The 14,798-nt window shown below is 37.0% G+C and overlaps 2 protein-coding genes across 3 annotated transcripts; one reads left to right on the forward strand and one right to left on the reverse strand.

The window, feature by feature from the left end:
• Window positions 1–198: 198 nt before the first annotated feature.
• On the reverse strand, window positions 199–7,075 carry LOC135588645 (1-acyl-sn-glycerol-3-phosphate acyltransferase PLS1-like). Of its 2 annotated transcripts, XM_065080855.1 has the most exons (12): window positions 6,768–7,075; window positions 6,267–6,389; window positions 5,540–5,579; window positions 5,324–5,397; window positions 5,085–5,144; window positions 3,877–3,954; window positions 3,632–3,790; window positions 3,253–3,378; window positions 2,091–2,183; window positions 1,825–1,908; window positions 688–969; window positions 199–612 (listed from the first exon to the last, which is right to left on the reverse strand). In XM_065080855.1, exons 1-11 carry the CDS (start codon window positions 6,846–6,848, stop codon window positions 763–765), a joined length of 1,125 nt encoding a protein of 374 aa, XP_064936927.1. In that variant the 5' UTR covers window positions 6,849–7,075; the 3' UTR covers window positions 199–612; window positions 688–762. The 2 variants fall into 2 exon arrangements, with proteins under 2 accessions (XP_064936927.1, XP_064936928.1); XM_065080856.1 differs by lacking the exons at window positions 199–612; window positions 688–969 and adding an exon at window positions 977–1,248.
• Window positions 7,076–7,564: 489 nt separating this feature from the next.
• LOC103995778 (polyadenylate-binding protein RBP47B') lies at window positions 7,565–14,549 on the forward strand. Its single transcript, XM_009416473.3, has 8 exons — window positions 7,565–7,832; window positions 8,988–9,471; window positions 9,780–9,856; window positions 9,935–10,065; window positions 11,291–11,387; window positions 12,910–13,065; window positions 13,916–14,016; window positions 14,131–14,549. The coding sequence occupies exons 1-8, from the start codon at window positions 7,635–7,637 to the stop codon at window positions 14,207–14,209; spliced, it is 1,323 nt and encodes a 440-aa protein (XP_009414748.1). The 5' UTR covers window positions 7,565–7,634; the 3' UTR covers window positions 14,210–14,549.
• The last annotated feature ends 249 nt before the right edge of the window (window positions 14,550–14,798 follow it).

A 14,798-nucleotide genomic window follows, 5' to 3' on the forward strand; every position in this document is an offset into this window, starting at 1 on the left:
GATGCCTCTCGAATTCAGGTTGTAGGTAAATTGTGATGCCACAGCTAAAGAATGTTTGAGACTTCCTATTTCCTATCATTTGTCTCCCAATTTAGCTTCATTCTTGTAGTATCTATTTCCTATCATGTTTACACCAGCAAAACACGGCATATTTCAGAGGAGAAAAACAAGCAAATAAATCCATGTTAATAAAAATCCTGAAGAAATAAAAGACATGTAATAACATTAACGGAGGTTGTTTCATAAGCTTTCTCAAGATTCATGCTAATGATAACACATATCCTATATTTAATAATTAATTGCGACCACATCCATAGTCATGAAATCAAGAAGCAGTAGGAAACCAACACGGGTTCTCTGTGACAGTAGCATTGCAATATTAGTTTTGCCTACCAATTTGTTCTCCAAGATTTCAAAAGCAAGGCTGCCTTGATTTCACATACCAGAGATAGAATGACATGGAAGAAATTTTGATATAGTCTCCATGCCAAAAACCCCTTCTCAAGTAACTTTTTGCTTTGGACCATTGGAACAGAGGGAAGTGCATTTCCATGACTCATCTGAATGACAGCATACTACTAGTAAGAGTGAAACTGCATCTTCCACAATTGCCTACATTTGAATGACAAGAACAGCTGTAGATTAAACATAAAGGTTTAGATAAAAAAAAGTATGAGCATATATTACCAGTCACAACTGAAGGTCCAACAAGGTTGCTATTTTTGATGGACTGGCTAGGTGTTTCAATGATGCGACGATTGTTTACTCTTTCCTTGCTCGGTTCCGTGCAGCTCTGGCCGTGGTTGAATGCTCGGACTGAGAAAAACGGATAAAAATGTGCATAATCATAGTAACCATTAATAACGCTGCTGTGGTGAGTGCAACTCCTTTCCATGTTGACAAGAGTTCAGTCCATTTGAAGAATCTGAAGGTAGCATATGATAGGAGACTAAACCAAAATGCCACGACCTGTTCGACTCAAGTTAAATTATCAAGATAGGCAAAAGTGAGATCCAGAATGAGTCATCTAATAGCAAACTCAGTAGGAATGCTAGCATCTTTAGAGAACAAATTTATCACCTCAATTAAACAATCCATTCATTTGTGCAAAGATGATTTCCATTGTCCAGTTTCTTTAATCAGACAAAGTTCAGAGCAAATAGAGAAGAAAAAAAACCTGGAATCATATCATATCATGATATTTGCAATATTAGACTCAAACGCACAGTCCATATCATACCATGACATCTGCAATATTAGACTAGAAACGTAAAGCCTTGGAATCGTGAGCTTCTCATAAGCAAAAAGCATTTTCAGCTACCTCATTATTCTCCTAGGTCATAAACTATCTAGACTAATACACCACAAGAGAGCTGCTTTGCACTGCAGCCTCATTGAACAAAGTTTCAACTTGGAAAAAAACAAAGTTGGATAGAGCCTCGATTTAATCATTATATGATTTTTTTGATAATCCACTCATGAAGAAAGTCCTGTTATTCTTCAGATATAAAATGGGACAGAGATGAGAAAAACAGATCTACCATCATAATATTAGAAGACAATTGGGATCCATCTAAAACTCTATGCTGACATTTGCAGCTTCTTGGCTTTCTATCAACAGAGGCATTGTACAAAGACATACAATGCAACCCGAGAAAGCTGCTTTCTACTTGTTGAGGAGAGTTTCACCTTAGAGTGAAACAATTTGACAAACACATTATGATGTTGCAAGTTTACAATGTTAACGGTCTTATCTTGTACCAAATATTTTTTTTCTTTATATAACTTGTTTTATTTATACTGCCAAGATGAGTAATATATTACCAGCAAAGACTTCATAGGCCGACCAATTTGTCTTTGTTCAATGCCAAAAGTACCCTCTGATTGGTATCTATCCAGTAAAGCATCCTGCCAGAGAAATAAGTTCAATGATACAATGAAAGGAACACAGATAAGAATCGTAAAGCAGCAGGACATCATTCAAAAAAGTGAAACCAAGAATATGTGACTAAATTGCACAATTTTAATCACCTAATAGAAACAAAAGATCCTCAGAACTCTCATAAAGCAATGTGAGAAAGAATACATGCCTTAGCCACAAATATGTCTTTACACCACTGTGCCACTCCCTCATCTGTTTCAGGCAGATCAGTCATTGCATGGCGCTTCATGTGGACATGTACCTGCAATCACATAAGTCTTAGACAAGAACAAACTTGAAAACAGATTTTGTTATGACATGATACCAGTCCCTTATTTTTCTGTTTTTAATAAATCATTGATAGATCTTAATAGCTTTCTCTCTCACCTCTTCCCCTAGCCTCCTCCTCTTCCTTCGCCATCTCCTATTCTTCTCCTTTTCCACCTCCTCCTGTTTATCTTCCTCTCCTTCTCTTTCACTATCTCCTCCTTTTCTCTGCTCCCTCCTCTTCTCCTAGTTCTCTACTCCTCCGCCGCTACCTCCTCCTCCTCTACCTCCGGATTGTCAGCACCTCTTTGTCATTCACATCACTGCCACTTTGTCCTCGCTGGTGTCACCATTGCTGCCTCTTCATCCCCTCTTACCTCCCCCACCCCACCCCCTTGGGTGTATGTGTGCGTGCAGGGCCAGGGGAGTAACAAGTACCAACTGGTACCAACCCATTACTGAATGTTGTTACACACGTGTATGGTACTATACCTGTCTAGTTATGGACCAGTTTTGAAACCAAACCAAGAATTTAGTCCATGCCTTCTGACTTCTGATATACTTTTAACTTACATCAAATCTACAAGATGGCTATTACAGTAACATAGAAATATCATCCATCCAGTAGCAATCACAAATAGCATAAGAAATTAACTTTAGATCAAAATGATTAAGCAGTTCCAATGAGATCAACCATTAGTTATAGTTATACCCACAACTCAGTTCTCTCAGAAATTATCTAAACTTCAATTTCCATAGGAACACATACTTATCTTAAATTGATAACAGTTCTCTCATAAATTAACTAAACATCTATTTCCCAAGGAAATCTTGAACTTATCTTAAATTGATAACCATGATACAGAAGTAACATATGCATATCAATCACATGTTACTCAGTGTAGCCCTATCAATAATTCTTTGCTCCTTGACATCCAAAATTTCAGAATCTGAGTTTCTTGGCCTTCAAATAAATCCAAGTATTTTTAGATGCATTGCCTAAAGGCAACAGTGAACTGGGTTAGGGAGACACATAATGATAGTGCATAATTTAGGATACATACCACTGAAGATTGCCCTTTCAGAATCCTAAGCATCGTTGGTGGAGGTTGATCAGAAGGAATAGCTACTGTTACGTCATAGATAGCAGGAACAAAAGGGCGCATGATGCTTACTGCTGAAACAAAACCCTGAAGACTAAACACATGTCAATACATATATAGATATTTCAATCTATACTAATCAAACCACAGAGATACAAAAGAGTTTGCTATCACAATAGGAGATAAATATTGAGTATTCTGCTTTTGCATATCACCCCATCTTGTATCTAAGATATTCAAGCAATAGAGCTAGTTTCAAGATCATCAAACACAGAGATAAAACCAACAAAAGGAAACAGACTCTCATTGCAACAGTAATTTGTCAAAAACTAAAAACAACCTTGGTCCGGGGAATGAGAACATTCCTAGGGATAGGAAGACCTTGTGAAGCTGCATATTCTTGTGCTGCTATAAGTTTTGCTGGTGTAAAACGTGTCCCCTCAACAAACAAAGCCAGCCAAAATGGTCGAGGGAAGTCCTTCAAATGTTGTAAACCCAACTGCATGTCACAGAAACTCAAATGAAATAAAAAAGAACAAAATCAAGAAAAGTGAACAGAGTACAAAAGATGCAAATAAATAGTACCGTAAGTATGTTCTCATCCTTAGCCCAGCTTCTTTCAAGAAAGAGGTACTCAGTAAACCACATTGACCAACCAATAACCTGCAATGATGGTTCTAGAGAACTTAATATCAGAACACAGACTATTATGTAATAAGAGGATTACTCTAGAAACTTCAAATGGACACATAACAAATGACTTTGTACTTCGCTATGAAAAAAAAATCTATATTTAATGGCCTTGTGGGTACCAAGCAAAACAGACTAATAATATAAGAAAAAAGTAAAAAAAAAAAACAGAAAATTAGGGACACAAACCAAATAGATAAAAAAACAGGTCTAGATATATCCAGGGGTTGTTGCTGATGGGAAAAATGAAACTGTAACCCTGTCAGCACTCTCCCGAAGCACAAGATTGACAATTGACAATAAAATTTTTACTTAAAAAAATGATGCAATTGTACTAAAGCACAGAGATCGCTAATGGTCAAGAATACAGGAGTACATTTTAAACTTCAAAGAGTATTTTTGTTCAATATTGACAGAGGTGGCCAACTCAACAAATTTAAAACTCAATCATAAAGTTGCTGGAGACACTTACATTCACTTTTGTAAAGTCGAGTGAATTAGCTTGATACTTCATAAAAACATCATTTAAGAGTGCAAGCTTTTTTTCAAAGGACTACTTAGAGCTATAGCAAGCCCCTGTCTTTTACCATAAACAGCAAAATGTCTTGACTGAATTCCTTGAAAAAATATCCAAGATAACTGTGGTCCAATTTTATAAAAACATCAATCTAGCTGAACAGAATAGCATAAAACAAATATAAACAACCAGATACTTCTCATCTTATCACTTATATCATGTTATATAGCTGCCACCACCGTTTCAAGGCACAAGTCTCATTTCGCCTCTCTCTTGTGATTTGCTTGTGGCAAGAAAGAAAGAGAAAAAAAGATTAAAACTTTTTTGACATTCAAATTATTAATTGTTTGCATATTTCAGCTGCAGGATGAAATCTAGTTTTTTTGGTCTTGACAATCAGCCAAAATGACATCTATACCAGAAGGCTGGTCCAGTAGATCAAACCAATGATGCCTACAAAAATTGATTATTTTATAATAATTTGGATAAGAAAGACAACAGCTTCATCATAGATGACCTAGTCCAGAAGAACTGTTTAAATGTGAAGAAAGAGACAAATGCCAAACTTTGTTACTTATATACTCACTGGCAGAAACTTCGATGATTTCTTCATCACCGCTAAAGTGCTTCCAAGGCAACCTGAGCGCTGAGGTAAGGAATAATTAAAAGAAAATATACATGTCAATCGACAATGACAAACAAAATACTTTAGTGCGTTCTTTTCAACCACATAAATTCATGACCAACAAAAGCATGACATGCATAATTGGATTAAACCTAGCCGAATTATGCTTAATCTTGTGTAATGCACAAACAGATACAAACCTGAGATAAAATCCATCCAACAAGCCAATCAATGTCACTTTTGTGGTTGCAAATGACAAGTGCATGCTCCTTACCTGTAACATGTTTTAAGGTTAATGACAATGAATAATATTACTACACAACAGATCAGACCCCCCAAAAAAACATTCTGATCTCTGAGAACATCCTTACTTTCCTAATAAGAAAAAGAAAAAAAAAAAGAAAACAAGATCTTACCCATCAATTCAAAAGTTTTAGAATCTGCATATAATTGAACCTGCAACCATGAAAATACATTATACGTGTTAAACCTTTAGATATAGATATAAGCAGCATAAATCTCTTGGTTATAAACAAGTATAAAAATTACATAGCACAACAAAATTATCAGTACTATGTTACATCAGTACTGTAACTAACAAACCAAGTCAAGGTAACGAAAATCTGCCCTATCTGAGCTTCTGGACCAAGCTAAATCTGCCCTATCTGAGCTTCTGGACCAAGCTAAATTAGTTTTCGGAAATAGTGCAAAACAAGGTAGTCAAGTCAACTGCTTCAGTAATCATAACTTGCGCTAAATTTAACTACTATATTTTTTGCCTCATCAACCCAGCCTAGATGTGAAAATTATAGCTGCTAATCAGCCTTTATAGCTGCTAATCAGCCTTTAAAGGACCCCAAACTATGCTGAAATGCTGTGCTACTCAGCCTTTATTCTTGCTTCCTCACTCCTTCCTGTCCACTTCTGTGCCTATTATCACTCAAGGTAGAAAGGGACAATCCTACTAGTCAAGATAGCAAGAGAGAGTCCCTTGCTTCAGATGTTGAAGCAAACATTCATGGGGATGACCCTAATATACCAAAAAATGTAATAATTCACACACCAAACAAGTCATGGTACTACCAGAGATGGTCATATCGCAAACAATAGCCAAAGATATCTGAAGATTTCAAGGAAGTTTACCTTAACACCAGCCCACCAATCGACAAGCCAGATGAGCTGGAGCCATAGTAATTCAGCCACCACTCTGTTAATCCTCCTGAAGAGACTTTTCGAGAAAGGTCGTATTGTGATGTAAATTGTAGCCTGCAGGAGCAAAAATCAAAGGTAGAAAACAAGGATGCTCGCAAAAAATCTGAATATGGAAAAAAAATCAAATCTTTCGAAAAATTAACATAGCAATAAAAAGAATAGAAGCAGATGGGAAAAATAGTGAGAAAAATACTCAACAGTCCAAAACTACGGGGAAATATGCACTTGAATCAGCCTCTAATTCATCTTATAACCAAAGTACAAGGAAATCATAATGCCAGACCAAACTAAAAGCCCTAACCCCAACTACGAGCCATAGCTGTTCGAGAAAGAACTCCATGAATCCATCAAATCCAAACCACCAAACCGCACAAAAGGAAACACAAACCCTCAAACGATAATATCAGGTATCCAAAGGAAAAGTAGGCCCACCTGAATGAGGTTCACAATTAGCCCCGACAGGAGGAACAGAAGGCCGAGGGGCACCACCACCAACGCCGCAGCCATTGCCATGGCCGAGATCCGGCGGAAGAACAACAATCGTTTCCCCTTTTGTCAGGAACCAACCGAACGAACAAGAACGGGATAAAACCAGGGATTATTTTGGGTTTCTTGCGCTATCTTCGCTGGGAATTCTCCCCGCCGACATCAGGCTCCGACGCAGCCACCTCACGCAGAGATCGGGGGGCCGTTGGAGATTTACGAGACGACGAAAGACCGGAAGAGGAGGGGCGAGACTCCGTGTCTCAGCCGAAAGATACAACACGAGAGTCTCGGATTTCTATTGGTCAGAATTGCGGGTCCCAGGGGAGTCGACCCGTGATGACGCAATAATTATATATCAATTTCACACAATTCAACGAAGTGCTATTATTTGCTAATTACAATATCATTGATAATGGTTTATCCATATATATATATAATATTAAATTACACGCATACATACGTACATACATACATATATATATATATATATATGTATATGTATACATATATATATATGTATATGTATACATATATATATATATATACATATATATGTATATGTATACATATATATATGTATATGTATACATATATATATATATACATATATATATGTACATATACATATATATATGTATACACATATATATATATATATATATATATATATATATATATATATATATATATATATATATAACGTTGGAGGGGTATGTGTGTAATTTAGAAAATAAGGGATCAACATAAGAGGTCGGAGAGGGCGGTGAAATAAACCTGGCGAAACCTCAAATCGTTTCGTCTCCGCTGAAACCGATGGATCCATCGCAGCAGCAACAGTGGGTGCAATCCCACCACCACCAAGCTTGGGCCGCCGCAGCCCCCCCCACCACTTCTTCCCACGGATACCACCAGCCGGCCACCCTCGAGGAGGTCCGTAGCCTATGGATCGGCGACCTCCAGTACTGGGTCGACGAGAGCTACCTCCACAACTGCTTCGCCCACACCGGGGAGGTAACGCTCGTCCCCTCCTTCCGTGATTTCTTTTAGCGTTTAGCCCTGTTCCCTGACTAGCTTTTTTTGGTCTTGAAGTCTCCTTAGGGTTTCCGAAGTGCCGAACTACGGATTGCGTGATGGTTGCTCAGCCTCTAGTTTGCGTATATGTTGCCATTCTTTGTATTAAATCTGGGAGTTAAATCTCTTCCCCTCCTTTCAAGATTTCCTTAAGGGTTTAGTCCTGACACCAAACGAGTTCCTGGTCTTGAAGTTTACTTAGGGTTTATGAACTGTGAAATACGAGATTAACGCTCAAATTTTAGGTTACTTAGCCTCTAGTTTGCTTATATGTTGCCATCCTCTGTCTCGTACACGGGGAGGTAACTCTCGACCTCTCCTTTCGTATTTTTCTTTAGAGATTAGCCTAGCCCTGTGACAGGTTTTTGGTCTTGAAGTTTACTTAGGGTGTACGAACTGTGAAACACTAGATTAACACTCAGAAATTAGGTTACTTAAATCTCTAGTTTGCTTATATGTTGCCATTCTTTGTACTTGATTATTTTGGTCAAGGGACGTTTTTCTTGTGTACACCATGCGCTTATGATATGTGGACTTTGTTAATTTTGATGCGAAATGTTTCCACATGTCCAAGATTTAAAGTTGCAGTTGTTTTGAGAAACAATGGTAATTGTCTTTATTTGGTTCCACAGGGTATCCATGTCATTGGATCAAATGTTGGTCCGTCTCTTTAGCAAAACTTGTCAATCCTTGTAGATTCTTCTTCTGTCTAGGTGAATTGTGACTCTTAGGCTTGCATAAAGTCCCTCGTTTGCTTAGATTGGCCTAGCAATTCACTATTCAAACCATCTGCTTTGGAGTTATGATGTTAATTGTCAATTGATCGTGAATGTTTTCCTCCTTCTCGAGACAACCTTCTTTATTTCATCTTCATGCTGCTGTATTTGATGGGGGAAACCTTGGATAACTGGTGTCTGGTTCACTTGGCATGGGGTTAGGTTACTCCGTTGCACACTTGTAGTTTCTTGTTAGTACCTGTAGGTTTCACTGTTATCACTTGTTTATGCTGCTATTGCCCATACTCTGTGACTTTAGGATTCTATGAATGAAATTTTTTACTTTATAATTGGTGAAAAATTGTCTACGTAATTGCAGGTAGTATCAGTAAAAATTATTCGCAACAAGATAACAGGGCTTCCTGAAGGGTATGGGTTTATAGAGTTTGTTTCACATCCGGCTGCTGAAAGAATTCTGCAGACATATAATGGAGCTCAAATGCCTGGCACAGAACAGACTTTTAGGCTGAATTGGGCCTCCTTTGGAATTGGAGAAAGGCGCCCTGATGCTGGACCTGACCATTCCATCTTTGTGGGAGATTTAGCATCTGATGTGACAGATTACTTGTTACAAGAGACATTTCGTGCCAACTATCCATCAGTTAGAGGTGCCAAGGTTGTCACTGATCCTAATACAGGACGTTCAAAGGGTTATGGTTTTGTTAAATTTGCTGATGAGATGGAAAGAAATCGTGCAATGACTGAAATGAATGGTGTCTATTGCTCCTCACGGCCCATGCGAATAAGTGCAGCCACACCTAAGAAAACTACTGGTCTCCAGCAACAGTATCCGGCTGCAAAAGGTAATTTCACGTGACATGGAATATTTTTTACCATGCAAAAGCAACACTACAACACAACTCTTGGAAAGAAAATAAGGAGTATGCAAAGAATTCACAACTAGTGGCAACCTGGGTATATGGCTGGTTGGTATGCTTGTTAAATTTTTAAATGGATGTCACTTTGTTGTGTATGTTTTTGCTGATTATGTCGGTGTTTTTGTTGACTTTTCCTTCTAATCTTGATCTGCTATCTTGGCCTTTCAATCTTTTATGTTATGCTTATACCGACAAGGCCAACCAGTTTTTATGTATACATGTGTTTTTGGCAGCTTTATATCCAGCTACGACATATACAGTGGCACAGCTGCCACCTGTTCCACCAGACAATGATATCACAAACACAACTGTATGTAATTTGTATCATCTTCAGAATTTATTCATCTCTATACTGGAACAGTCTTTAACTTTTCTGTTTCTGTCACAGATATTTGTTGGTTGTTTGGACCCTAACGTCACAGAAGAGGAACTGAAACAAATATGTTCTCAGTTTGGTGATATTATATATGTGAAGATTCCAGCTGGTAAAGGATGTGGCTTTGTGCAGTTTGTAGCTAGGTAGGCTGGAAACTTGTGAAGCATCATGTTGTCTTTACTGCATTAATTTTAACAAGATGATCATCTATCTATTTGTTATCGCACTAATCTAAATAAGATGACCATCGACATTATTTACGTGCTAGCTTCATTAGGTTTGAGTATCATATAATTTGGAACATTCTTACAAACGGCACTACAATCTTATATCTAACTATGACCTGAACATTCAGATTATTGAATTTTTAAATATTTTGGTAAGAAAATTTACTTACTATTAATTGTACAATTCTACTTGCAATAAAGTCCCAGGAAACACATTAGTGTCATACTCGTGCTCATGGTTCCTAGGTCAAGAAGTTTTAATATAGCTGGTACTATTTGGGGGTCAGTTTCAATAAGTTTTTAGTATAACTGGAACTTTTTGGCCACAGCTGGTACTCATGGACTTTCTTTATAAATATCTTCAAATAATATCAAGTCGAAACATTTTGAATATTCCAAATGGCGTATTGTAAATGAAAACCACACCATCTTAGAATACATTTATGTATTGAGCATGAAATTGGATGTATGTATTTCTTATGAACTTTTAAAGCTTTTGTGAACATTAAAATATAAATTTGTGAACATATTTATGAATGATTAAGAGTAATAGACTTGGTGCCAAGGTAAGCCCACTATGATATGGATGACCTGGTTTTGAGTGATTAAAGCAGTTCATCCACTTCATGGATCACTTTGCTTGAATTGGCCGTTGCTGCAACCTGAATTGATAGGAACCTTGTGCACTAGCGGCCCCTTTTTATCTTGGTAACTTGGAAAACTATCAAAAGGATTGAGTCAAAATACGAATAAAATTTAGTATTTTGAACCTTGGTTGTGACCTTAGAGAATTATACCTAGTCTCTTGACAACATACTTGAACTAATTTGTTTCTTGCTCTACTTCCTATTTTATGATTATAGTAGTGTTACGTGGACATTCACATCCACCTCTACATATTGTATTGATTATAGTATAGTGTTAAGAAACTATTTGATATTTCTAACACCGCCAATGAATATACTTTATGAACTTATTTTCTCTAATGCTTCCCATGACATTATATATCGTAATCTGATTCACTTGTCTGTATCTCATCATATAATGTCATCTCATTTGGTAATGAATTCATAAATTCTCTAATGAATCTTAATCATTTCACAAATAAAATAAAAAATTATTCCATTGTTTTGTTTTATAGGGCATCTGCTGAGGAAGCAATACAGAAGCTTCATGGATCCATGATTGGTCAGCAAATCGTCAGGCTTTCATGGGGTAGAAGTCCGGCAAGTAAGCAGGTAAATCATGTGGTTATTGCTACCGACTTACGTTCCCTTTTTGTTGAGGATAAGTGTGATTTAACCTTTTTTTTTTTTTCAAAAGTTGTCATTTATCCTGGTCTTAAGTCAGTCATCCCTAACTTAAGAAATATAGTTCTTTAGTCTATAGTACTTGTATAAACAACTTTACTCTAATTCTTGTTTCATTTTCTTGGGAAATTGAATGAAGCATGCATGATAATTTCATTTGGCAGTTTGTTACTAGATTATCCTCAAGTGTGATTGCTTTTGTTGCAGCATTAACAATCATGGTATGCATTGACATCTAAAATTTCTTAACAGTCAAATATCTTTTAATTTAAGGAGTGTTTTGTAATTGACATCAAGCTTTTTACAGAGGCATATTACATCAATGTATGCTAGTATTTGTCAAGGTGCTGACGAAAGATAGCTACAAATTCTTTATTTTCTAGATAAGCATGATAGCATATTTGATGTGTAGTGAGACCTTCTCTGACATCCTTATGCTTTCAGTGGTTTTGATGCCCAACAGCCATGAGGTTGTCAGTTGGATGTCATAAACTATTAATTTCAGCCCTTAGTATTTTGTTACTCAGCTGATTGGCAAGGCTTATGGTCTTCACTCCAGCTCTGTCTATGGCTTCTAATCGTCAATATCTTGTAAATGAATTGATTGACATAACTCATTAACCTCATTTGGGCTTGCACCAAACAATGTGAGGTTGGCAACTGTGACCATTACTTTAAGATGAGAAGGCGACAGTAGAAAGTTGAGCAGAACTTTGCATTTGTAAGTCAATCTCTATGTTAGCTTCATAAGAGCTAATTCCAGTTCCCTAATTGAAAAAATGAAAGAAACTAAAGACTTGATATTTTTTGGTCTAGTTTGCTGTTGTTTAAGTTGATGAAACATGAAGGAAACTCTCAATTTCTGATTTGAAAGCATGGGGGATACTGTAATTTATAATGTGATATTCAAATACTTAGTTATCCAAGTCTTTTGAGGCAACTATATATCAATCAGTATGACCAGTCAACTAAGGAAACAATGCTCACATCTAGAAAGGAGAGAGTTGTTAATAGTTGATGTGACTGCCATGGCAGATTGATGTTTCTTTAGGTTTACATAGCAGCCTATCACAAGCTTTAGAAACTATGTATTTTTTTCATAGAAATTGACATAGTAGAAGATACATGTGAACCTTTACTTGAGATGAGTTAATTTTTCCTTTCCGGTAATTTCAGAAAATCATAGGTGCAATTGTTTTTATCTGTGCTATGGCAAGTGCTGGAAGATCCATCATAATAAGTTAAAATGGAAATATTTGAATATTTTTTATTTTCATGATTTTAATTTCCTTAGGTCATCATCTTGTAGCATCATGCCAAATTATCTAATATTTTTCTTCCTTTTTTCTTGACAAAATAAAATTGCATGTCCACCTTTTGATATGTTTATTTTTCAGAGGCAAGTGTCAAATCATGTGTCCTTATGTTCTTCTATCCAATCATTTTGCAGGACCCGACCATGGCATGGAGTCAGCAAGCGGATCCTAATCAATGGGCAGGTGCTTATTATGGTTATGGTTATGATGCATATGCATACGGAGCGTCTCAAGACCCGTCCTTGTATGCATATGGAGCTTATGCTGGATATGGTCAATACCCTCAACAGGCAAGATTAACCACCTTCTATGTTTTCTTCCACTATCTTACTTCCGCATATACTTTTTAGTTCCAATTGCATGGTTGGATTCTCTTATGGATGTAGTTTTTCGATAAATTGGTTATCTGTTATCTCGTCAGTTTTACTGAAGTGATATTAGAAGATATTTAATATGCTTTTTCGGAACATATCATTAGAGATAGGATTAATATTTTTATAATAAATTATTTGTTACAGTAAGTTGATGGATCCATATGCAACTTGAACAAATTGATAGCGCTCTCTCTCTCTCTCTCTCTCTCTCTCCATGTCTCCGTTATTTAGCCGTTTGACCATGGACCAATAATAGACCATATGGATTAGGTATTGGTCAGTATACTACCCTGGTATAACGGTACCATATCAATCCATCCGCTTGCCGAAACTGCAATCGACCAATATTCAAAACCTACATATGCCATGATCCTTTGTTTCATCCTACATGAACAATAATAATATGTCCCATGGTACTCGATTTTGATGTGGTGAGGAAGTGGGTCCGACCTTTGGAAGGGCAAGGAATAAGAGGTCTGCTGCTGCTGTGCTGCCTGTTTGGGTATTGATAAGCGAAACAGGTAAATGCAGGATTAGGCACATCATCATAGTAATTCAACTTCAATCCAGTATTGTATGTGCTGGCTCGTAATTTGCCCAAAAGAGACTCGTCGTGACTTAAAAAAGCTCTTTTAGTGGTTTTTATCTATCTTTTTGTGTTGTTCGTACATCAAAAGCACGTCATATAATAATGCTTCTTTGCTTGTATTTCTGGATCGTGTATCCTTCACTGCTTAACATTTGCCTACGGTGTTGTTTCTTCCAGGTCGAATCTGTACCTGAAATGACACATATGGTTGGTGCAGTTCCAAGCATGGAGCAGAGGGAGGAGAACTACGATCCCTTGGCCATACCTGACGTTGACAAGTCAGTAGTTTTTCTTTATAAAATTTCTATGGCTTGGGTTACTGACTTTTTATTATTATTATTTATTTTGAACTTCCCCATGATACCTGATAGTGTTTTTTCGATTAACTCTAGGTTGAACGCTCAATACCTCGCCGTTCATGGAAACGCCATGCTGGGGAGGCATTTGTGGTTGAAGACCTCCCTGTCTTAAGCAGATATTTTGTGTCTCTGTTGAACAGCGAGAGTTAATTTATGGATCTGCTTAAAAGAGCAAAGCATTCATGGAGAATGAGCACAAAGTGTGGCGCATGATGGTAATCTCATGCAGGTTCTTCTCATCCGTACCAAATTTCTTCTGGCTCATATACATAGGAAGAAATATGTCCGAATTGGTTGAATGAATTGTGCTGCTGAGTACCATAATGGCCTGGCCTGGCCTGTATCTCGAATCCTTTCTTTCCCTATAGAATGCTATGCTGTGATATTGCAAACTTTGGTTCAACATCTACATGGTTTTTAAGTGGCAATTTTCAGCCCGTTGGCCAAGTTTATTTTGCCTTTTTTGTATGCACACACTCTTCACTGTCTTGAGGAACATCATCATAATTTCTTATGCTTTTGGGATATGCCGTCTGAGTCTGATGAGGTCTTTAAACCTGGTTTAATTTATAATAATTTCTTATCCCTTCGATTAATCTATAATGACAACAACAACGGTAAAGGTGATTTAATTTCAACCGTCTGTTCTTATCCTGGTATTCATCAGACTTTGTGCCTTTCATGCTTGTAACTACCAAAAC

Source organism: Musa acuminata, chromosome BXJ1-8 (assembly GCF_036884655.1).
Source record: "Musa acuminata AAA Group cultivar baxijiao chromosome BXJ1-8, Cavendish_Baxijiao_AAA, whole genome shotgun sequence".
NCBI lineage: Eukaryota > Viridiplantae > Streptophyta > Magnoliopsida > Zingiberales > Musaceae > Musa > Musa acuminata.